Source organism: Euprymna scolopes, chromosome 23 (genome assembly GCF_053919585.1).
Source record: "Euprymna scolopes isolate OS-2025 chromosome 23, ASM5391958v1, whole genome shotgun sequence".
Taxonomy (NCBI): domain Eukaryota; kingdom Metazoa; phylum Mollusca; class Cephalopoda; order Sepiida; family Sepiolidae; genus Euprymna; species Euprymna scolopes.
In genome coordinates, this window is record NC_136504.1 from 56,724,324 (window position 1) to 56,751,562 (window position 27,239).

At 34.4% G+C, this 27,239-nt stretch overlaps 1 protein-coding gene across 1 annotated transcript in view; it reads left to right on the forward strand.

The window, feature by feature from the left end:
- Positions 1–1,937: 1,937 nt before the first annotated feature.
- The window catches only part of LOC145245911 (matrilin-1-like), a 73,270-nt gene continuing 47,968 nt past the window's right edge, over positions 1,938–27,239 (forward strand). Inside the window, exons 1-3 of the mRNA XM_080107654.1 lie at positions 1,938–2,060; positions 8,647–8,751; positions 12,211–12,291. Coding sequence (XP_079963780.1) covers positions 1,994–2,060; positions 8,647–8,751; positions 12,211–12,291 — 253 coding nt within the window. The 5' untranslated portion in view covers positions 1,938–1,993. The remainder of the gene's footprint in view (positions 2,061–8,646; positions 8,752–12,210; positions 12,292–27,239) is intronic.

A 27,239-nucleotide genomic window follows, 5' to 3' on the forward strand; every position in this document is an offset into this window, starting at 1 on the left:
AGGAATTTCGAACGCAACTCTTTATTTTATCAAAACAACAGTAAGCAACCCGGGTGGAGAGGGTTAGGGTTTAAAAAGTGGTAGTAGCGTCTTAGCCGATGTCTTCATGGCGCGACCGGAATCGGAGAGCGTTGAAATTAAGCGTAGTCAATTCAACGGAGACGATGACTTGCGAAAATATCGACGAAAAAAGCGACTCCTCATGCTAAAAATCGGCCAAGTTTAGGGTGAAGGTATTAATATTTTTGACCAATTTTTGGGTATTTGTCGGCCAAGAGACTGAGCTTTTAAACGATACCAATTTTGTCAGTGTTGGTTGCGCGTGTCGAAAATTTTAGCGAAATATACATACATACACACACACCAAACGACAGGTGAGATTTATATAATAGATAAATACTGTACTTAAACATATCAGCCATACCTACGATATTGAGCACTCTTCTATTGCAATATAGAGCACTCTTCTATTGCGATATAGAGCACTCTTCTATTGCGATATAGAGCGCTCTTCTATTGCGATATTATGCACTCTTCTATTGCGATATTATGCACTCTTCTATTGCAATATTAAACAATCATCTATTGCGATATTGAGCAATCATCTATTGCGATAGTTTGCACTCTTCTATTGGGATATTAAGCACTCCTCTATTGCGATATTGAGCACTCTTCTATGGCGATAGTTTGCACTCTTCTATTGCGATATATCACTTTCACGATATGATGCTCTATTTATTAATTAATATCACACGTTTCATTCAAATTATTTATTATCTGATTTTAGAATAATTTTTTTAATTAAGAGTAAAAAACAAATTAGAGAAATCATATCACTTTCATTCCTTATCCCTTTCTTTATAGCATCAGCAATGGTAATGATTTGACAATAGGCTGGACAATATAGAATTATCTTTAATAATATCTTTATAGCATCAGCAATGGTGATGATTTGACAATAGGCTGGACAATATAGAATTATCTTTAATAATATCTTTATAGCATCAGCAATGGTGATGATTTTACAATAGGCTGAACAATGTAAAATTATCTTTAATAATATCTTTATAGCATCAGCAATGGTGATTTGACAATAGGCTGAGCAATATAGAATTATCTTTAATAATATCTTTATAGCATCAGCAATGGTGATGATTTGACAATAGACTGAACAATGTAGAATTATCTTTAATAATATCTTTATAGCATCAGCAATGGTGATGATTTGACAATAGACTGAACAATGTAAAATTATCTTTAATAATATCTTTATAGCATCAGCAATGGTGATGATTTTACAATAGGCTGAACAATGTAGAATTATCTTTAATAATATCTTTATAGCATCAGCAATGGTGATGATTTGACAATAGGCTGAACAATGTAGAATTATCTTTAATAATATCTTTATAGCATCAGCAATGGTGATTTGACAATAGGCTGAGCAATATAGAATTATCTTTAATAATGTCTTTATAGCATCAGCAATGGTGATGATTTGACAATAGGCTGAACAATGTAGACTTATCTTTAATAATAATAAGGATAGGAGATCTGACAGAAAATTGTGTAAGATTTTTAATTCAAAACAAATGGAAACTGACAATATAATTGATTCACGAATTTGAACATTCCTATCAGAAAAAAAAGCAAATCGAACGTTGTATTGTGTGATAAACAGTAGCCATGTATTTTTATTATTTGGATAACATTTAAAATGAATGGAATAGGTCTCCATTTTTGTGAAGAATTTAAATATATTAAATACAAGACTGGGTTGCCACCTGTAACATTTGAGCCAGCTGGCCCAATCAGGAAAGAAGAGAAAAAAATGGATGTGTTCCTCAGAAAGTCATTAATCACAGTGTGTGTCAATATCTGTCATAGACAAAAGTCATTCGTATCTGAATTGGCACGTCACCACAATCCAAAAGTAATGAAGACTATATAAACAACGTTTAGATTCAGTTCTTGCAGGAATCTTGCGTCAGTAATGATGAAGATTTTCGTAGTTTCCTTGCTGTTCCTCGCCACGCTGGTCAGACTTGGCCAAGCACGAGGTATGTAATTGCCTGCATTTTGTCTTTATTTATTTTTTCAATAATAATTAGTACAACTAAAACTAATATTTAGTTTTTAATAATAATATATAACTATAACTAATATTTAGTTTTTAATAATTAGTATAGCTAAAACTTACATTGAGCTTTTCAATAATTAGGAATATATTTTTTCAGTAATTAACTTAGATATACTTGATAATACATGCAGAGATTAATAGTAATAAATTACAAAAGTTGTAGCAATTCATTATTAACAATACCACAATACAACATCAAAATATTTCTTAAACTCTGATGTAATCAGTTTACTTTTTGCTAACTCATTAGGTTTTTCTATAATTTATAATTTATCACACTTCCGCCTTGCTTTTTAAATGTCGACGATAATCTTTAGAGTAAGCATTTCTTTCTTTGTAATAAGGGGAAAATGAAATGTGACAAACGTGCCTGCATCAGTTGTTGGCTGTCAAGCCATTATTTTCTTTTTAAAACCTCACCTTCATGAAGTTCGTTGAAACACACTGGGTGTTCCCCTTCCCATAGACATACACACATCGATGTGCACGTTTATTGTGTTGTAGTGTACTTGAGCACGGTCCATAATGATTTCAGCATTGTATTTTATTTCTCATTTTTATTCTCAAAGCTCCATCCACTAAGTAAAGAAGGCTTTCCTTTTTTTACGCTCTTGTATTATTGACTCTTTGTGTTAATCGGGAAGAAGTGCGATGATGTTGCTATTTTTTTTTTTTGTTAATCCTTTGTTTATTTTGAGTTTCTCTAAATTTGCACGAAAAATGGCGTGAATTTATGTGATTGTTAGGACAGAACAATGATTCTCTTAAGGTAACTGATTGGGCAAAAAGAAATAGCATTTTAGCCCACAAATATCTAACAGACAAATAATATTTAGAAAAAAAAAACATATTTAATGCCTACACAGATTTTTTCTCACAATAAATTCATGCCGTAATTTCGTGACTTTGCCTAGTTGTGTCTGGCCGTGTGTGAATGGCTAGTTATGTCTGGCCGTGTGTGAATGGCTAGTTATGTCTGGCCGTGTGTGAATGGCTAGTTATGTCTGGCCGTGTGTGAAGGGCTAGTTATGTCTGGCCGTGTGTGAAGCGCTAGAGTTGTAAGTGCCAATCTGGGCATACGTTTATATAATGTGAAATGATCTTTAAAGGTCATGGGTTGCGTGGTTTAAAAAATATAAAGACATCTATTTGCATGTGAGAGGATTGGCTGTATCAAGAAGGAAAATTGTGGGGGATAGTGAGTCGAGTGAGAGAACACTTCGAAGTTAAGAGTTGGTGCGAATTGCGGCGTCAGTGAAAAGGAGTGCAGACAATTTTTATTTAGATTATAAAATGCATTAGACTATTTGTTCTTTTTTATGGAAATCACTCGAGACAAGGCACGAATCCATTTGAGGTAAGGAGCTAACAAAAAACGAAAGTTGACTATTGCAAAGACGGGAGTTGCCTATTTACCTTAGTCTTGCAAAGACCAAGGGTTTTGTAGAGGGAAAACAGTGAGCTGAAGGAGGGTTCCACAACGTTGCGATCCTTGAAAATAAGCTACTGAAATAGGAAGCTTTCTTATGATGAGGTATTAAAACAGCAAACTTATGAAGAACAACGAGTCAAACGAGCTGCAAAAAAGCAGAGAATAAATCAGACAATTCTGAGGAACATGCGATATAATAGTATTATGAACAACTTGTTTCAATCTTTCAAAATGAACGTATTTAAAACCTCTCAATATTATTTCTTAAAAAAAAAAATGAATTAAATTGCATTTGTTTATTTGTAAGAGAAACTTTTGGTAACAATTTAGAATTAGGCTTAATTAAAAATAAAACTAAAGGCAAATCTCTATGATGTACGTACTCATCTACCAAAAAGTCAAGTAGCTTTTGATCAAGTAGTTTTTTTTAACTAAGAAAATCAAAGTTTACGATTTTAGCGATTTTAATAGTAAATTATATACATTACAGTGCGGATTTTGATAGTTCGAATTGAGTTGTTTTCCCCATTATAAAATATTTATAAAAGAGGTGTTCTTCTGAGTTCAACTCGAGAGAAACCGTAGCGGCGGGCCAACAAACGCGTGGCTCGACATCCAACTATGTGACTAGCGCGGGTAATCATCAAAGATACGGATCCCCCTGCTTCTCGAATCGAGCTGCTCTTACGTAGCCTGTAATTCCCTTCATGTGCATGTGTGCGGCGTGGTTAGGAGACCACAGTTCATAAAACTCTCTCTTTCTCACCTGACTCCGCCCGACGCATACACGCGGTAATACTTCTGGTTTCCTTTCTCTTAACTTTACACAACAAACATGTCTACACTTCGTTAAAAGAAACAAAGTACTTGATCAATTTACATGATCTTTAGAATATGACATCTGTGTTTGGTGACGCGTATGTGCATCATAAAGATCTGTCCGTATTTTTCAGTATTTTTGTTTTTATGATTAAGTATAATTCTAAATAAAAACCAAAACTTCATTTTCGACGGCAAAAAAAATCCTGCTCTTTACACTCCTTTCCAAACAAATTAAACATTATAGAATATTTTATCACGTGCAAAAATATATCGAAATTGTTCGATTTTAGATATGTCTTTCATTTTTTTATTATTTCTCACTTCTCATTTCCCAAAATCTGTTTTTGTTTTACTCATAACAAATGCGATTAGACAAAATATGATACGCGACAGTTTAATGATAAGCACTATTAGCTTGTTTCCAAAATCATAACCGGAAGTTATGTTAAAGCAATAATCTTTTCTTTAACCAAGTTAATTAATCGGCAATACTAATAGCAAATCGTAAGGTACTCAAAACTTAGTGATGGGACGATTCCAATATTTTTCCCGATTCCGATACAATTATCTTTCCTTCTAAATTTCGGATTCCGATTCTGTTTAAGTATATTCATTATCTATATCTATAAAAACTGCCATTAGGTAAAGAAATCGAGTGGCGAAATTTGGACGATGTCAAACATCGCTAATTCATTACTCCACACAGCAACAGGCGTATAGCGCAATGGTGAGAAGACTTGACTGTCATTTGGGCGGTCGGGTTTCCATCCTGGCTTGAGGCAGTTGCCTGTCTAGCCGCACTGATGAGCTGTGAAACAATATTGTATGTGGATGATTAAAACTGACTATATATATATATATATATATATATATATATATATGCATATATATATACATATACACACAGTTTTGAGTCTCTCATTGTCATTGGACGTAAACAGTAACAAGATTGCTCCACCTTTACCTTCCTATTACATATGTAACTCTTACGGGGTTGGCCATTGTCTCTTGAGACTGATCGGAGGCACCGCATATATATATATATATATATATATATATATATATAATTATTATTAAATTTCGGATTTAATGACTTTATAATATGTGCATATGTTTTCACAAATGCAAAAATATGCAAGCATTAATATGCTTTTTAATTTTACCGATATTTTAAAATAAATACATTTTTATCATTTTGTCATTAGTATCGGCAATAGAAAAAATGGTCGAAACGAAAACAAACAAAATTATAAAGATAATCGCTTTTGACATTGGAAAATATGCACTTTTTTTTTCAGACCATAATATCAATTCCGATGCCCTAAAAAGTTTCGATATTTTTCTGATTCCGATTCCAATTAATCGATATTTTTCTGATTCCGATTCCAATTAATCGTCTTAAGATCATTCAAAATCGCTTCTCTACAACTATATAAATGCAACTTTGTGCGTGTGTGTGTGTGTGTGTGTGTGTGTGTGTGTGTGTGTGTGTGTGTGTGTGAGAGAGAGAGAGAGTCCGTTCCTTATAGATCCCGAAACAGATTTTCTTTACAATTTACAGAACTTTAGTGTATAAGTCTGGGAGTGATCTTAGTTTTGTCTCAGAATGGTCCCGATAATTACCGATAATCGATAATCGAAACCATCATCTAATTTATCTATCATCGGTAAAGTTTTTTCATGTTGTCGTTTGTAACAATTATAAAACGGGCCATAAAAATTATACTGTGGGTAAGTTGATAGCGTGTTTTTTTTGTTTTTTTTTGTCTGTTTTTTTATGTCTGTAGGTTCAAACGCCGCACGTAAATTCCTTAATTTTTTATTCTTTAACGGCAAAGAATTTTATGAGACTTGAAGTTTTTGTTTTTTTTTCATGATGTGGTCTGTAGGTTCAAATGCCACTCGTTAATTTCTTAATGTTTTTTTTTCGTTAACTGGAGAGAAGTTTATATAAAATAATTTTATAAAAGAAACAGTAGGTTCTCTGGAGTGCAATGTAGAATAACATATATTTTGGACTAAGTTACTGAATGGAGGCATGTGAACTTCCTCGCAGGCGATTTAACGGATTTCGATGACAATAAAAAGATAAGAGTGTAAAATATTTCTTGGTCATCATCCAATCCCGGGTAACGTCGGGTATCCCTGCTAGTACATACATATATCAACTCACAAAACTTACGTGACTGAAATAGGATAGAAGGCTGTAGGTTTATATAAAATTCAAGGCCAAAATTTAAATTTTAAGTCTTTTAGTTAGTTTTAAAAATACTTTCTTTAAGAGTGTTGGCATTGTTTTTTGTTTGTTTGTTTGTTTTTTTGTTTTGTTTTGTTATAAAACCCAAACTGAAAGTAGTCAAGGCTCTTCAGTAAAAGAAAATATTTAGAATATAATTATATAAGAACATTATAATTAAATTCTAATCGAAAAGAAACTTTTGTCTTCTTCTTAAGCGGTGAAAAATCGGTACTGGCGCATATTGTGAACCACGTGTATCTCAGAAGTTCACTCGACTTTAGCCGGAACATGACATCAACAACGGGTGTATGTCGAGCGTTGCCGATAAAATCATGATAACGCCATATAAAAGAAAATGAATAAATGTAAAATGTAGAAACCGAAACCAAAAAAAAAAAACGGCCTACCGTAATTTGTTGTTTTATTATTCATTCTTTTTTTCATAATAGCAAAAGTACTGGTGGTTGTCTTTGCATGAAAAATATAATCTGAAGTTCGAAGTTCAATTTGAAGGGTACTCTAACCCATTATACTATACTTTTTCAAATGTATTTATAAATCGACAAATCATGTTTAATCCTCGCTCAAGTCAAATATATACTAACCTTAAATCTACACCCCATACTCATACATACCCCCAAGCCTTTCCACTCATAACGTGTGAATAACCACATTTTCTAATCTTAATCTTATTTTAAGGAGTGTAACTTCATGGCAAATACAAATTACCTTTGATACTAACTCGATTGATCCTAACTACTCATGCGGGGGTATAGAAATATATGGCTTTGCAACCAGGTGCGACCCTAACCCTGGACCAGTAGATCTCGTCAGGTCATCCATTTAGGAGAAGCAAATCTCCGATGTTAAACCTCTGTCACTCACTTGATGCATCTTGGCACTAAACGAGAGAGGGAGGCCTTCTCAGGCCTTCTGTTTGACAACCTCACTAGAGCTGATGACAATCAAATCACCGGTTTACCAACCTAAACTGCTCAAGAAATAGATAAGCTCTGCCTATCGCCCGGCTTCTATACTCCTTTTTTTGCCTATTAGCCAGGAGCAGAGGTGCGATTACAGGGACTCATTAGACACGTCCAGTGCTTGGCTTTGTTTCCTGACTAGGGCAATGAACGCCGTCCCCCACATCTGCGTTATTCCCCTCCCCTAAACTGGTCATCTTGGGGTGCTTGTTTACCATGTATACTAACATGTTTCGACTGGGCCATCCTTGTCTGACAGGTTGAAGGATACCGGTTGACAGTTTATCTGGCTGCTGTATTCCAATTGATAGTACACGTGCCTTAACTCTTTGGTAACACTTATTTGTATGATATCGGGATGATTGTAGTGCCATGTTGCGCATGGAAAGGGATACTGCTCTCATTTCCGTTGGGCATTCCCAAGGTCACATTCCTGTAGGCAACGAGTCGGCTGATGGTCTATTTGTGTTGCATGATGGTGGCTATGTATATCCACTCTGCCTAGCACCCCTCGCCCTAAACTGAAACTATAAAATAACAACTCGATCAAAAATGACGATCAAACCAGACGCACACCCAGACAACGATTATCCTTCTCCCTTGAGGCTCACATTTACAAATATCCGTAGACTTAGATCTAATTTAGACGATGTAGAATCATTTCTCTTAGCAAACTCCCCGGATATCAACGCTAAGTGAAACTAACTTTCACTCCTCCATCCCCTCTAACCATTTTAACATGTCTGGTTATCTTCCACTTTGTCGTAAGGACTCTGATAGACACAGGAACGGACTTGGAGTCTATATTCGTAACACCCTTCCCATGACTAGAGAATCTAAACAAGAATCAGACGACCAGGCCTTCATGTGCTTTAGACTAACTTTACAACATAGTATAAGCTACTTATACTTTCTTTATTAATCTCCCTCCACACAAGACTATACTCGAAAAACACGAAAGGAACTTTTTATTTTATTTTTATTTTTTATCAGTGATTAATTACAAATGTTGACTTTTTTTTACTTTCAGTGTATTGCAACGACACACATACTCCGTGTCAACACAACGGAAGATGTAATAAGTGGCTCCGATGTATGTGTCCGGGAAGATTTTATGGAGAATTATGCCAATTCGGTGAGTATTATAAAAACAGCATTTTCATATTTTTCTTTTTTCTTTGGTTTTGCTGGGGATGAAGCATGCTGCGGGACCTCAGACAGTCGTTCGCTATTTGAAAAATTTTAATCGAGAGATCATTTTAAGAATCTAACCATTCAGTTAAGGAAATATTTTAGGTCTTGTCTGCACTTGGTAAGCTGGGTGTATTAGCTAGGTATATTTTTAAGTTCGTTCCCATGTGCCTGGTTACTTCTAGGATTTCTGGAATGTTGCAAATCTTCCTAAGACTCCAATTTCTATTCATATCATTAATAAGACTGTAGCATTCAGGTTTCTCCTCCCCTTCTCTCTCTCTCTCTCTCTCTCTCTCTCTCTCCATAATCCCTCCCTCTACCTCTAATTCTCTCTCTCTCTCTCTCTCTCTCTCTCTCTCTCTCTTCAACTCGCTCTTTCAGCTGAATACAATCCAGCCTCGTTAAGAATACTTGCTTTATTTAGCCTTGATACCCTCTCCTTTATACCTCCTCCACTATATCAGATTTTACAGCTCTGTTTCCGAATTGTAGCATTATATTCTCTCCAAATAGAGTTTAATATCTTGTATGTCACGATAAAAATGTTTATTACCGAATGCCAATCAACAAATCACAATAGCACAATTTAACCATACCAATGAAAATATGTAATACTAGCGGTGAGGTTTTTTAGTTTTTTTTAGTTTTTAAGAGATTCTATCTTCCTTATCTTTTTTATTGCCATAATTTATGCCTTGCATCAAGCAGCTTCGTCTTCAAATACTTTCATGAAAAATACGCCGTGTCTTCAACGCTCAACTACAACGGTCCTCTGAAACTGACGAGACTTTATCCAAAATGGTCTCACATCATCCCTGTATGTCTACCTCTCCGTGTGGTGCATTTTCTCTCTAAGAAACAGAAAGAAAAATAACTAGATCCCGAATTTAGAAAAAGAGCTATTTTATTATATAATTGGAATTCATTATTGGGATGAGTATTATTTATTAATTTATTTATTGCGGACTGTGATCCTCATCAACAACTACAAAGATGATGATAATAGACCGCAATAAATAAATTAAGACCTGTTTTATCAGGTTGTTGACGTTGGCTTCCTTCTAGTGGCGAGATCTATATCTTGTTGTTTATGCTGCCATGCTATTATATCAAGCATCAGCAACTAAATAAAGGCATCAATACTTCTCGACATCAAGATAAGTTGTGTCCGAGATGGGTATATTTGCAGATGCTACAATGCTCTATAATAAGCATGAGGGAAAACAAATGTACACATACCTAAAGTAATGGCAGAATCCTTAGAAAACGGCCTCAAATCCGTGGTGGAATAGAGGCTGTAAATGGATGGTAATCTTTAATGCTACTAAGACTAAGCTTCTTTCCTTTAACAACTACAAAATAAAACCTTTTAAACCAACGATAGCCGTGACAAATAATACCGTTCTTCAAACTCTTCGGCTTAATATTTCACGGGCAACATGCCAAAGAACAAATACATTGGGGATACTGCCAAGACTGCTGCAAAAAAAGGGTTCCCTCTACTATGCTGAAGAAAAAGAAAAAAAAGGGCCTCTAATCGAATAGATCTACTAAACCCCAACCTCTATCACATCGATGCAATGCTGCATCGCTGTGACTATTTTAAAAGTGTTTTAATGGAAGGTGCTCTCATTAATACATTGCATTTGTACCCCCTCGACGTACATACCCTCGACAAACCGGTTTAGTAACAAATCCTACTATTTTGCTGCAGAGGTCCCTTGATGCCAGAAAGCCTTCTGCTCTAACAGGTTCTTTTCTTCAGTGTGATAGACTTTGGAAGCTCCTTACAGATCTCTGTTTCCCTGACTGTACTGACATGCAGAAGTGCAGGTGTAATATAAACAGACATATCGCTGTTCTACTCCCTACATCGTATCCCTGTAAATCTGACTCCAAATAGTAGCCCTTTACGTCCAAGTGTATTGTTTGTAGAAAGAAAACAAATATTATTTACCTTCTCTCTCTTTCTTTATCTCTCTCCTTTTTCATCTCTCTCTATATATTTCATTCGTGAATATTCAAAGCAGAGGCAGTAGCAGTCGATGTCGATGGCTTAAAAACTGAATTCCGAATTGTTGACCGGTATCAAATTGCGTCTAGTGTTGAAAGAAGGAAGCGGCACAGTATATCATTATATGAATTCTTTATTAGAAGATAAATATTCATTGAGTTATATATCCATTTATACACATTTATATATATATATATATATATATATATATATATATATATATATATATATATATATATGCATGAAATAGTAACAAATAAAATGAAAAAATTCTGTTCCACGAGTTTTATTTGGATTTTGTAAATGTCTTTTAATATTGAGTCACACTTTATGACAGCCGGAGGCCACTCGATGGCAACGGTTTATGAGATGGAATAATTGTCAGTCGAAAGATGAAAAACTCTATTAAAGTGTTAATATCAACTAATGGTATAAGTTAAGCTATATTACTTACGAGATCAATTTATGGCAAATATAAATCCTTTTTTTTGGGGGGGGGGTCTGTCTTTTTTTTTTTTTTACAGTTAGTAACGTTTTTAAAAAAAAACACCAGCCGCTACTTTATCAACTACCGATTTTTCTTCTAATTTTTTCTACGTCCAACTCTTTTGCACAGCTCGAATCGAGTCGGGTCCGTAAATAGGAGCCGTGTAGTTACTGAAAAGTGACGTTACGCCGGAAGTCCAAGCAAGCAAGATCGTTAGAACAGTCAGACTGTTGATAATGGATGTAAACTTTTTGCAAAATCTTTAAAAAAAACTTTAAAACTTGCATTGAAAAACAAAGAAAAGTAAGGAACACGATTTATAATGAAATTGAATTTTTTCAATATTAAGTAAAACAAAAAAGAAAAATTGGAACTTCATTTAAAAGGGAAAGGTTATGTGTTATTTCTGCGAAACTACATCCTGCAAAGAAACATTTTGTTGTTTTATGAAATTAAAAGACTAAAATTCATTTATTTAATTTTAAAATTTATTGGAAGAGAAAAGAAAGGAAATCTCATTTAAAAATTATTTGAAAACCAGTACATTTTTAACTTTAAATTAATATCACGTTTGAATTAGCAATTAAATACAGTTTTAAGCAGAAATAAGACTTCACAGTATTAATATTTATTCCACATGTCTGTAAATTTATCTTTCGGAAAAAATATAGTCACTTTTCGACTAATTTTATTAACTCTTTGACAATTCTTTAGGGAATCGAAACAATAAAATAGCTATCTTTCGTAGTAGACAGTACTGTAAGTCTGTGGTCGTTATTTTCCCGTGACGTTGGCAGGTCACGTGATTTTTAGTGTCACGACTTTATATTGACGAAGGTCACGTGTTAACTTTTATTATGTATATTTAGGCATATCAATTTTTGTTTTGTTTTCTTCAGAACATGCATGCTACCCAAAATGCCAGAATGATACAGTTTGCACTATTGGTGCGAATGGAAAACACTACTGCAGAGGCAAAGGTAAGTTTCATTTTAAAATTCAATAATTTTAAGTTTTTACTAGTTGCCTTAATGGTTGTTATTGTTCTTATTTACTTGTGCCCCCCCACGAGGGCAGAGTTAGACACAAGATCGGTTTTTAATGTGGTGAAAATCTAGTTCTCCAAAGAGGGGACTCTGGATGGGAATAAAAATAAAAAAAATTGTCTCAATCAGGAAGGATCTCTTTCCAGTGACTGTGGACGGAAAATATGAAGTGCAACATCAGAACAGATACTACACTGTGATCTTGGTTGTTATTGCTCCTATTTACTTGCCGCCCCACAAATACAGAGTTAGACACAAGATCGGTTTTTAATGTGGGGAAAATCCAGCTCCTCAAACAGGGGCACTCTGGATAGAAACAAAAATAAAAATTGTCTTAGCCATGAAGGATTTCTCCTCTACAGACCGAAGACAGAAAAAGTGAAGTTTAGCATCAGAACAGATACTACACTGTGATCTTGATTGTTATTGTTGAGAAAATAAATAAATTAGGCATGCATATATGACACGTTGCATGTGACTTAAATTGCCGGCTCGTATTTTCAATTGAAATCAGCGTCATGACATCGTCACTTGGTCCGTTAATTTGAAAAAAAAAATTCACCATTGAATTAACGGTTCCATTTGAAGAAAATTTTAACACCAGCGCAAGTTGGAAAGACATTGTATTTCCCAGCGAAGTCGGATGCTGAGGTTTTATTGCAAACTCAACCTCCACATTCTTTAATAATATTGGTCTTTCTTGATCAAATAATGAGAAAAATAAAGGAAGAAATATAGGGTTCTATCTGCATTAGCGTGGATATAGTCTAGTAGTATGGAAGTACTGTTGGGGCGCTCTGAGCCTAGTGATAATGATGTTTCGGCACCAAAACCCTGACTGAACACAGTCATCATCTGATGAAGACGTTGTTGCAAGCAATGCTGCTGCACAAGCAATTTATTGTATAAACAATTTTTATTTTTATTGTGTTTATGTTGAAAAGAAGAATAAGCTTATATTATTAGGTTGGTGCCAAAATAATGCCGTTTTCCCTCTATAATTTTAACGTAAATATACGACATTATTTTTACACCAACCTAATATAATAGTAGAGCGTCGCCAGTGACTCGACATACGGATTGAATTACAATGAAGTATTGTGCCTCTAAAAACGATAGTTTTTATCATGCGGTCAAAAACTGAAGAAATAAATGTTTTATTTGATGCATTTTTGTGGTATGGCTATTTACCATGCAATGAAACAACTTTCTCTGCATGAAAGTATTTAATACTAGCAGGCTACCCGGCGTTGTCCGGTCGTAATATATGCATAAATATTATATTAAAATTCATACAGAAATTGAGAAATGTGCATGCCAGTATAATGTACTTTCTAAACAAGTTCTTCTTGCAAGTAAGAAAAATACTCCAGCTGATATCGAAACCAAACTCTAAAGACAGCAAATAAAGTACCGCAACCATTACACCAGCTTGACACGATCTTTAACAAGTGTTTTCAAACCTACTTATTCTGACGCTAAGTAATCTGTCATGTGAACGATTCATGCATGCACATTCGTGAAACAGTTGACAAACAGATAAAAATTCGATGGCACCATGTACCAACTGTTAAATTCTGACACCTTAACAGCACTTTTTCCGGATAAAAACTACTTAAATATGTCTGAATACGCTATATACCAAATTTCAAGTCTGTAGACCAAAAATTCGTTGAGTATATACGTTGAGAATTGTCTTCACAAACACACACACATTCTCATTTTTATAGATAAAATAGATTTTTAAAATCAGAAATTTAACTTAATGTTATGGTGTTTAATGGTAATAAAACGAAAGGAACACAAGACTTTTAGAAACACACATGCATTCACATATATTACAGGCAAAACAGTTGAGAAATACCATTCCTCAACTGTTGGACGTTTGCACACGACCTTCTTGGCTGTGCACTAATCTCTAACTGCCGGGCACCGGTACTCGTTACCGGAAGTGACATCACCAGAGGGAGTGGCGTCATGAGTAGTCCATCAGTCCCATGTAGGGGCGTCTCCATGACGTAATTATAATTTCGGCTTCAAATTTAAATATTATGCTTTTTTAAGATCGTGCACGGCTGCATATTAAATAATATATATATATATATATATATATATATATATATATATATATATATATATATATATATATATATATATACACTCGTGGTCAGCATATTGACCTTTTTTTTTTTTTTTGCTCAACATGCACCTCCAAACACTCGGGCAACGCCGGGCTGAAGTGTAAGTATATATATATATATATATATATATATATATATATATATATATAATCGTGGTCAGCACATTTGGTCAGAAGCAGGGTGACGTTCTCATCGACGCTTCCTACTCTTTCTTTGCCCATAGTCCCCTTCCAAAGGGTGTGATCCAGCATAACTCTGGCGTTTAAGTCGCATAAAAAATCAACTTTCCTTTGCGAAGGGTGAGGGAGAGTACGTTGTCAAGCCGGGTATAGAAACGCTCTGTGTTCATGTCATCGGCCGCAAGTATTGAGGCATGTAAGGAGAAACGTGTTAGTTGCGGATGAGTTTAGTCATTAGCTGCTCGTTGAATCCGTTTGTTTATTCAGTTTGGGGAGAACGTTGTTTTGTATAGCAAAACCAACTCCATAGATTCCTCGTTGTTCTGGTCTATGCATTTCAAGAAGAAAGTAAACTCCCTGTTCTCTCAGCTGCACTTCTCTTGCACGTCGCGTTATGCTCAAGGCTACTATATCAAAGTTGAATTTTTGGAGTTCTCTTGCGACGAGGACTGTTTGTCTCTCCGGTCGTTCGGAGTTCAGAATGTCCATCATCGTTCGCACATTCCTATCATATCATATTTCATTTATATTGCTTTCATATTTTGACAGTCAAATGGTGACCCCTCTGAATGCGGTTTTCCAGAGGGGAAAGCTGAAGCAGGTTGTTTAGAGCAATTTTCCTAGCCACCTCTCTATTTTGGGGTAGCAGAGTCGACCCTAAAAGGGCTGCTCAGTCTTGCATGCAGCTGCCAAACAACTTCCCTACTAGATATTAGACGACTGGAACACACATCCACTGCTTTCGTGTTGGTTTCTTATTAAGGGCCTCCGTCATCTGTAGCGTGCTCCCGTCGTCAGTCGTCGATCTCTGAAGGATTTTTAAGTTTGTTGTAAAGTTATGGTTCGGTAGTAAGCACACAGAAGCCTGTTTTGTTTTTTTGTTTTATTATTATTTTTTTTTTGTCTGTTTGTTTTTTCAAGTGTACGTAAGTTCCACGGTAGAGCGCACACCTACGAGGCGCCTTGAATAAGTTTCCAGACTATTTTCGTATGGACACTTTTATTGATAGTACACAGATGAAACTCTAGTCCTCTCGAAGTAATCTTCTCCGGCTTCAATGCACTTGTACAGTTCCAACAGCTTCTGGAAAGCCTCATTGAAGTCCTGTTGTGTGAGCTTATCAATGACTATCATCATGGCCATTTTTATCTCCTCAATTTTCTAATAATAGAATGGCCTCTAAAGTTTGCCTTGACATTAATGAATAACCAACAGTCACAGGACACAAGGTATGGACTATCGGTAAGGTGAGGAACTGTTTTGATGCCCATTGGTCAAATAATCTGTAACAAGAATGGAGTTGTAGACTGGTGCATTGTCCTGGTGGAGATTTCACTGACTCGATTTAAAAAGTGCGTGCCTCTTTCGACTCCTTTAAAATCTCAACATAGTATTCCTTAATGACTGTCTGTCTAGTAGGAACCCAGTGCATGAAAATCGTGCCCGTACTACCAAAAAAGGGGATCATCATAATTTTCTGGGTGTATTTGCTCTGTCTGGCCTTCTTGGATCTGGAAGAGTCAGCATGTTTTCGCTTTTAGTCTCTGAGTCATAGCAGCAGTAGATCCAGCTTTCATCACACGTCAACAGAGCATCAAGAACTGTGGGATCTGAATTGATCAGCTGGACCATCTCCCTGCTACCATGACAACGTCTTCCTTTCTGTTTTTCTCTGATCACCCTTGGGACAAATCGCGCGAATCTTCCGCATCTTTAGTTCATCGTGAATAATTATGTGTACAGTTCCCATATCAAACTGTGCACTTATCGTCTCTATAGACACACGAGTATCATTATTCATGTAATTCTTTATTTGGCTAGTCAACTCTGGTGTTCTGACTTCCTTACCTCTCCCACACTTTTTATCATCCCTCACAGACTCTTTGTCTTCCTTGAATCTATTCTGCCACTCAAAATCTTATGCTCGATTCGTGCAAGGTTGTCCAAAAGCAGTCTGAATCATTCTATACGTTTCTGTGGCATTTTTCCAACTTTTAAACAGAATCCAGTTTAAGTATTCCAATTGCTGCTATAGCTGTTCATTTGAACCTGAAATCATAAAATTGGTCAGTCATCTCATAAGATGTATAGCAAAATCATACTGAATTTTCAAGTATCTACAACAATTTTAAATTTCTGTCACCAAAAGTCTAAGACCTTATTGAAGGCACCTTGTAGCTTCACAAATCTATGTGCTGTTTGCAATGGCATGGGGATCCAAGATCCAAGACGACTGGAGCGTGTAGATAAATTGCAGCCGCCGTTTTCCATCCCGACTGTTGGGCTTTAAGATCTTCTGGTCCAAAGTACCGTTGAGGACTTGTTCTCAGAATGAGATAACTGACACTCCCCTTGTTGTCTAGGTTAGCCTATCAGTCGAGGAAGTGTATCGTGGTATGGCCGAGATTTTGTTATACCCCTACTTGTAACCATCAGCAAAAAAGTAAGTGGGTCCCTAAGTGCCTACCCTATGCATATGGGTGGACTAATTGTTATCACACTACCCCACAAGCATATTAGTGTGCGACTGTGCAATACAAACAGCACTACCACTACATACGACCTACATCACAGTGAGTAACAACTGGATAGTGTCAACATTTTGTTATAAGGTTAGTGATAGTTTCTACTGTCATCTAAAAAATTTAACAGCCATCTTATTTTAAAATCTCCGAATTGGCTGATGTTCCTCGTTTTGTATTAAAATATTTAAGTTAAGTTTTCGTGTTTTTTTTTTCTTCTTCGTTACAAAGTTGGATCTCGATTTTGTAATTGTGTATTTTCTAGCGGTAAGTCGACTTATGCAGGTGCTAAGTTAGCCAGATGTTGACATTAGTATTCCTAGGAATTCAAACGGCATCTCTCTTTATTTTATTTATTGTATATTTATCTAAAAAACACTCCAAGCTTCTTTATTATAATACTTATTAAATAATTCTTTATTATAATGATTATTAAATACCTACAGACACTAGTGTTTCATCCTTTCGGGAATCATCAGTGCAGGGTGTCACGATTAACACCCTTCGATAGAACCGAACCCGGCAACAGAAGCCATGATTGCATTAGCAAGGACACAATCCTTTCGGCTACCGTAAACAGGAAGAAATACTGTTGAAATTTAAACATTTATTTTTTTAAATGTTTTTAACGTCTATCAGTGATATAATCATTATATGATGATCTGCCCATATGAGTTAAATTAACCGACATTTATTTCAACTGAAAGTGCTCAATGATAAGAAAGAGTTTTTTTACGGAGGCTGATGTAATTATTTACTATAATAATTATTAAAAACCTACACACACTAATATTTATATATTATATATATATATATATTTATAATAATTATTAAAAACCTACATAGACTAGTATTTCATCTTTTCAGGAATCATCAGTGCAAAGTGTTACGATTAACACCAGTCGATAGATTCGAACCTAACGACAGAAGCCATCCCTAATCCATTCGCTACCGTTAACCGCAAGAAATGCTATTGAATTTAAACATTCATTCTTTTAAATGGTTTAACGTCTGTCAGAGTGATCTTGTCATTATATGATGGTCTGCTCATATGAGCTAAATATTACGACCTTTATGATTAAAGGTTGAAACATATATATTATCTTTATTAATTAAATTAAAGTTTAGAGCAAGTAAAAAATTGATCAAAATAAAAACTAAGAAAGTTTCAATATTTATTATAACACATCGGATTGCAATTACTTCATTTCGGATCTTATGGAGTACAACTTCATTGATTATTTGATATGTTGAAATTCAACTGACTTTTTAGATTTCAATGTACTCGGTTCAAACTTAGGGTTCCATGTTATTTCTTTTGCATCTTACGAAGTATAATTTTATTAAATAATTGATTTGTTGATTGTTTGATTGAACATTTGATTTATTTTTCCTTTATCTATTTTATTCCATGTAATTATATTGAAATGCCTTTTACTGACAATTTTTTCCAAACTTACGCTGATCAGTGATATATTTATTTTACTGATGTTTACTCTCTGATGAAATGAGTCTACTTTTGAAAATCCATGGATTAAGGATTTTTCTTTATTATAATTCTTTGTTTGAGTTTGATGGATCTATAAATATTGCAATTTTAAATTGCATTATCAATTTTTCTTGCGTATGTATATGTATAATAATACATATGTAATAATATATATATATATATATATATATATATATATATATATAATAAGAATTACAGTTAAGTTTACCAAAATAATCCAAGATGGCAAAACTAAAGTATATTATAAATATTGAAGAGTTAATATTTATAAAGTAATCTCAACCAGATGTAAAAGCTCGATAAGACTAAATAGGAGATAGAGCTTATTATAAGAACAAGTTGTTAATAAAATATGTTAAAAAATACTTCGAAAAAGAGTTTAAAAAATATTTAATTTTAAAAAGGAAGCGCAAAATAAGTGGATAGTCCTTAATCAGCAAAGTTTCGAAGAAATACTTTCCTTCTCACCAGAGGGTAGGATTTAGCAAAATGCGGGACCGGATTTTGCTTGCAAAAGTATTTAATGAAACTACAAGTAAATGATGGATCTTACTTGGTAACAAATAGTGATGCAGGGGGAATATGGTGATGCAAAAAATGCTTTTACGTGAATGGATAGTCTGGTGAAGGGTAAAATATCCAATAACGGTAAAATTCAAAAATCCGCAATCCAAAAAAGCTGGTTAAATTTCCATTTCCACAAGTAAAATCCAAGGGAATCGCGTAATTGGAGGATGGGCCAAAGTAATCCAAAAGGCAGAAATCCGTGGAATAATTCACAAATGGGTACAAGGAAAAGGGAATGAGTTCAAATAATGTTATTAAAAGAAAGATAAGATGTGTGTAGAAAAAAAGAATTTAAAACGACTGTCAAGGCTAGACTAATTTTGGAAGAATGAGTGAAGAAGAAGATAGAAAATTGAATGGTGATTGAGTTCATTTTAGAATTTTATACATACATATATATATATATATATATATATATATATATATATATATATATATATATATATAAAAGTTTATGATGAAAATAAATCACATATTTTTAAAAAATTTATCAAATATTCAAACACGAATTTTAAATCTATATAATACTAAAACTCTATGGATTTTGTATGTTTACAATCAGATTTCCGGTTTTCAACATCCGGTTGCGCATGCGTAAATAGCAACGTCTTCAATCCGTTATTCCAATTCCGGAATTTTTATATCGCTTTTAATACAAACAATTTCATTTAATTTGATCAAATAGTTTTTTGTTTTTTTTTAACGGCTAAAAACATTCAACTTCGTAAAGTCTGTAGCAGTTTCAAAAAAACTTCTCCCTTTTAAAAAACAAAAGTAAACAAACAAGAAAAACAACACTCATTATTAATATAAGCAGCGGCGGTGAAAGAAAACACCTCTCACTTTCCCTCTAATAGATTTCAACACTCCTACTCCCTCTGTTTTCGTTACGTACGCGAGAAATCTTTAATTCATGTCATTATAAATAAATAATTTTATAACATCAACCGTAGTTTTTTGGGTTTTTTTAACGGCTAAAAACATTCAACTTCGTAAAGTCTGTTGCAGTTTCAAAAAAACTTCTCCCTTTTAAAAAACAAAAGTAAACAAACAAGAAAAACAACACTCATTATTAATAGAAGCAGCGGCGGTGAAAGAAAACACCTCTCACTTTCCCTCTAATAGATTTAACCACTCCTACTCCCTCTGTTTTCGTTACGTACGCGAGAAATCTTTAATTCATGTCATTATAAATAAATAATTTTATAAAATCAACCGTAGTTTTTTGTTTTTTTTAACGGCTAAAAACATTCAACTTCGTAAAGTCTGTCGCAGTTTCAAAAAAACTTCTCCCTTTTAAAAAACAAAAGTAAACAAACAAGAAAAACAACACTCATTATTAATAGAAGCAGCGGCGGTGAAAGAACACACCTCTCACTTTCACTCTCATAGATTTCAACACTCCTACTCCCTCTGTTTTCGTTACGTACGCGAGAAATAGTTACGTGTATGTGTGAGAGAGAGAAAAAGGGGGCGATGTAAAACTGGATAGAGTTATCCCCCTTAACTTATGCAGACCTTTTTACTAGAGGGCGTTATTACAAAAAAATTTCTTTTTCTTCTTCCCATGTTTTTTAAAGTCGTCTGCTTACATTTCCAAACGGAAAGCTGAATCGGTAAATGCACACATTTCTATTACATTAAATAGTGTTTTCCTTTGTTGTTTTTAAACAGCAAATACTTGAATCATATCTTTTATACATATTAAATCCATTTTTTGAATCCAATATATTTTTTAAATCCAATATTTTAAATTCATCAGAAGTTTTTACACAAAAACGGAAAGCCGCATTGCTAAATGCACACGTTTCTATTACATTAAATAGTGTTTCCTTTTGTTGTTTTTTTAACAACAAATACTTGAATCATATGTTTTACACATATTACATCCATTTTTTAACACATTTAATATTTTAAATTTTTCAGAAGTTGTTACACAAAGCTGTAACAAATTATTTTACATTCTTTGTAGAACTTTACTAATATGTCACACAACCTAATAAAAAGTAAAAAACCCAAAATCAACGACGAAACCAATGTGGATCAGCAACAAGCTGGTCCCTCTGGCATGCCACAACTTACTGAAACTGAACAACAAAGACGAACTCGACTGATTCGTTCTAGAGAAACGTATAAACTTCAAAGAGCTTCTGAAACAAGTGAACAAAGAGAAATTCGCTTGAAAAAACAAAGGGTATGAGTTCAAATAATGTTATATAGATATCGAAATTTAGAAACGCCGCAGCGAAGAGAATACCGACTGAGCATGCAAAGAATGCGAACACAAGAGACAAGAAATAATGAAACAACAGAGAGGAGAGAAGAGAGACTGAACAGGCAGAGAATAAGAGCTGAGCAAAGACGAGCTAGCGAGACAGCACAACAAAGAGAAGAGAGACTGAGTAGCCAAAAAATAAGAGATGAACGAAACCGAGGTGACGAGAATGTTGTGGAAATAAACAACATACTTGCTTTGCGAAATAGTCAATATAATTTACAGCGCAGAGCAAACTTACAGGGAAATGTTGGAAATTTGAATAAGCTATGTTCTCATTGTAAAGCAAAACTTTTTGTTGGAGAAACTGCACATTTTTGTTGCATGAATGGCAAGGTTAGATTGCCAAAGTTGCACAAGTTGCCACATGAACTCTATTATTTGTATGCTGATCAAGGTGAAGAAGCTCGCCACTTCAGAAGACACCTGAGACAATATAATAGCCTGTTTCAAATGACATCTTTTGGTTGCAAAGAAATCAAGCCACAACACGGATGGAATCCATCTATAGTTATTCAAGGGCAGATTCATCACTATATTGGATCATTATTACCTGAGCCAGACAATCAAGCTCAGTTTATTCAGATATACTTTCTTGACAAAGAATATAGTATTGATGTTCGGATGAATATGTACCCGAACATTGAGTTATGTCGGAATATCATAGAAAATATTGAGTATATTCTAAGACGTGCTAATATCTATGTGACTGCATTTCAACAAACTAAGGACATGATATACAACATACCTAATGCAGTTATTGTTATAGATCCTACGAGGAAACCGATTAATGAGTATGAAAGGCGATACAATAATCAGATTTTTAATGAAGTAGGAATTATTATTCAAAATAACAATGAACAGCAAACAACACCACGCCACATAATATTGAGAGAAAAAGGTGGTCAGCTTCAAACAATATCGGAATATCATCGATCATATGATCCACTACAGTATGTACTGTTTTTCCCTGATGGTGAGGATGGCTGGCATCCCGAGATGACAATGACAAATAACCGGAAATTAACTGCTATGCGTTATTATGCCTACCGCATTATGATCCGTGATGATGAATTTAACCAAATATTAAGAGGTGTGAGATTGTTTCAGCAGTATGTTGTGGATATGGCAGGAAAAATTGAAGTAGATCGTTTGAACTACATTAGATTGAATCAATCCTCTCTTAGATCTACAACATACAGAGGTTTTGTCGATGCGTTACATGATAATGATGATCTTAGTAACATAGGCAGAAAAGTTATTTTGTCATCAACATTTGTTGGTGGTCCACGATATATGATGGAAAGATGTCAAGATGCTATGATGTATGTTAGAAAATATGGGACTGCAACTTACTTCATCACAATGACATGCAATCCAAATTGGCCTGAGATTAAGGATAATCTCATTGAGAACCAATTTCCTCACGATCGACCAGACATAATTGCAAGAATTTTTGATTTAAAAAGAAAACTTTTCATTAAATATTTAACAGGAACACAAGGTCTGTTGGGTAATTGTATTGCCTACGTTATAAGTGTTGAATACCAGAAAAGAGGTTTACCACACCTACATTGCGTGCTATGGATGGAAGAAGAATCTAAACCCAGACCCCAGAATTATGATGATTTTGTTCAAGCTGAAATACCAACTAAAGTCGAACATCCAGAAGAACATGAATTGGTATTGACGCATATGATACATGGACCAAACTGCAACAGTACATCTCTGTGCTGGAAAAATGGGAGCTGTTCAAAGAGGTACCCAAAACCATATAGTGATGAAACAAGATGTGGATATGATTCCTACCCTATTTATAGGCGAAGGTCACCAGAAATGGGAGGTCATCAAGGCTATAAAGAAGGTAGAAATGAACCTATAACTTCCAAATGGGTTGTACCTTACAACATGACTCTCTTGAAGTTATTTAATTGTCACTTAAATGTAGAAATATGCACTTCTGTAAAATCCATTAAATATGTAATTAAATATACATTAAAGGGAAGCGATCAGGCAGTTTTCAGTGTAAGCAAAGACGAAATTAAGCAATACTTGACAGGAAGATATATTGGACCATCAGAAGCAGTTTCGATGATACTGGGATTTCCAATTCATGTTAGAGAACCTGCAGTTGTTCGTCTTCAGATACATCTCCCTGATCAACATATCATCTATATTCAAAGGACAAGCAACAGAGACCTTAATAGAAATGCTTCTTGCACAACTCTAACAGAGTTTTTCAATATTTGCCAGAATGATGAATTTGCCAGAACACTCTATTACTCGGATGTCCCAAAATACTATGTGTGGCAAAATAAGAAATGGCAAAGAAGAAAAATGGGTAGAAGAATAGTTGACCACCCAGGAGTTTTGGAAGCAAATATTCTTGGTCGTATGTACACAGTCTCACCAAATAGTGGTGAATTGTACTTTTTGCGGCTACTACTTCACCATGTAAAAGGACCTAATTGTTTTGAATCTCTGCGAACTGTAGCAGGTCATATATGCCCATTATTTAAAACTGCTTGCAAAGAAAGAGGATTACTGCTTCATGACAACCACTGGATACAAACAATGGAGGATGCAGATAAAACGAGAATGCCAAGAGCGATAAGGGATCTGTTCATTGTGATACTTTTAAACACAGAATGTTCAAATCCTCTTGAGTTGTGGGAAAGATTTTCCAACTCCATGGCAATGGATTATTACAATGCAATGCAAATCCAAGTCAACAATCAGAACATGGTCAATAAAAATGCCATCAACAACACGTTGAGGTACATAAATGATAAACTTTGTGCTGCTGACAAATCACTGCAAGATTTTGGATTGCCTTTGCCTCAGAATTTACCTAATGTGATTCACATAAATAGAGCCATAATGGATGAGCAAAGTTACAATATAGCAGAGCAAATGACATATGTAAAGACACATCAACATTTATTAAATGACGAACAATCGATCATCTACAACTTTATATGCAGTTGCTTAAACACAGACTCTTCTTCATTGATTTTCATCGATGCTCCAGGAGGCACAGGAAAGACCTTCTTAATAAAACTTCTTCTTTCAAAAGTAAGGAGCTTAGGACAAATTGCACTGGCTGTAGCATCATCAGGTATTGTTGCAACATTGATGCCTGGTGGTCGCACTGCTCATTCCAGATTCAAGCTTCCTCTCAATGTAAGAGAAAATGATGTTTGTAATTTTGATAAACAATCAGAAACAGCCAACTTGATAAGGGCAGCAAAACTTATTATTTGGGACGAATGTCCAATGATAAGAAGGGAGAGTTTAGAGACGTTCGATAGGACTCTCAAGGATATATGTGGAAACAATGAAACATTCGGAGGGATATTGACGGTGTGCAGTGGTGACTTCAGGCAACTACTACCAGTCATAAAAAGAGGAAATGATGCTGACATTTACAATGCTTGCATCAAAGAGTCGTTTTTGTGGCGTAAATTTAAGAAATTTTATTTAAAACAAAACATGAGAGTTCAAGATGATGATGATGAATACTCTAAATTTATTATAAAGATTGGTGAAGACAAACTTGAAAAAAATGAAAATGGTGAGATTGAACTGCCTGAAGATTTGATAATCCGTGCAGATAATGTTGACCAATGCATTGAATACATTTATCCTTCGTTTGACAATCTAGAAATGTTTGCGGAAAATTGCATATTAGTACCATTTAATGATACAGTTAGAGCAATAAATCATAATTGTATTGAAAAATTTCCTGGACAAGTCAAAGAATATTTGTCATTTAATTCTGTTCTTGAAGGAACAGAAGCTACACATTAGCCAACAGAATTTCTTGATTCGATAGAGTTATCAGGATTACCTCCACATAAACTTGAACTCAAGAAAGGAGCTCCAATCATATGTATGAGGAATATTGATCCACCACGCTTATGTAATGGTACAAGACTAATAATAGAGGAGCTGTATAATAATTTGATTGTTGCTAAAATTATTGCATCACAGTTTGAAGGAGAAATCGTTTTAATTCCAAGATTGAAAATGGCCTTATCTGAAGGTGACAATATTCCGTTTGCCAGAGTCCAGTTTCCTATACAATTAGCATTTGCTATGACTATTCATAAGTCTCAAGGACAGACCTTACATAAAGTTTTAGTTTATCTAGACAAACCTGTCTTTCAACATGGTCAACTATATGTTGCACTCAGTAGAGTTAAGCGAAAGGAAAACATAAAAGTTTTTTTAAAACACTCAAATTGTACAAAAAATGTTGTAAATAGAAAAGTATTGTCTTAGTTTTAGTGACCTTATTATTAGCATATGAATACAATATTTATTTTCTGTACAATAAGTGCTTAAGCACCCGTGCTTTTCAGCGATACATATTCAATAAAATAAATTGATTAATATAATTAATCTGGATATAAGAGAGTTAGAACCTGATAAGAAGTCTCAATTAAGCAAAAGGATAACAAAAGTTTTCTTTAAAAAAAATTAATTGTACAAAAAATGTAAATAGAAAAGAATTGTCTTAATTTTATTGACCTTATTATTAACATACAAATTAAATATTTTACACAATGGGTACTGAATGTTTGCTTAAATTAAATGAAAAAAGTTACATTTTATTTTCATTTTCTATTTAAAAAGCCATTATTAACATGTGGAGAGTGTTTTTTTTATTATTCTGTACTTTCAACTAACAATTTCATTTAAAAGATGATATATCAAAATTTGAATTTAACTATAATAAGGATTATGATACCTGTTCAGTGCATATTTACCTATAAGTATGACCAACCACTTATAATTCAGTAACTGTAATTTAAAAAAAAATAACAATTATAATAAACAGAACGACTCATAGAAATCTATCTATATTCTTTTTTCATTTTAATATACTTTCATAGAAATGCTTCTGTTATGTAAAAAAAAAACTATTTTCTTTATGCCACAAGTGTCACGCTCATACATGAATTCCATAGCTAATATAACGTACTGACCCAACGGGTCACGGGTGGTCTAGTAAAAGATAAAAATTATATATGTGTTTTTGTGTGTGTGTGCATATATTATATTAAAAGATATTTTTGCACCAAGGTTTAATGTGCAGCTGCACGATATCCAGGCGGTTTAATACTTAAGATCGAGGTCAAATACATTGTGTATGTATACAGAGAGAGAGAGAGAGAGAGAGAGAGAGAGAGAGAGAGAGAGAGAGAGAGTGTGTGTGTGTGTGTGTGTGTGTGTGTGTGTGTGTGTGTGTGTGTGTGTGTGTGTGTGTGTGTGGAGAGCGTAAACTTTGCTATTTAATAGATGCCTGTGCTTTGACTAAATTTTATATCTATGAATTCTCTGCATATTTGATGAAAAAATATTTTAAAAAAGAAAAAAAAAATCTTTAAGGTATGCATTCTGCAGACCTATAAAATTTCTTGAGAGAAATCCGGAGTTTTCCAAGGCAACACTACTAAAGAATTACTCTGTTTGCCGGAATACTAACTGAAAAACAAGTTCCTATTTACTTGCCTACACTCGAAGGCAGGGGATAGGCACAGGGTTGGTTTTTAATGTGGGAGAAAAATCCAGCTCCCCAAATGGATCACTCTGGGCTTCAATCTATATAAAAAGATTGACCTATTTTGGAAGGTTTTATTCTTGAATGACCGAGGCTAGAAAAGCCCAAATATAAAATCAGA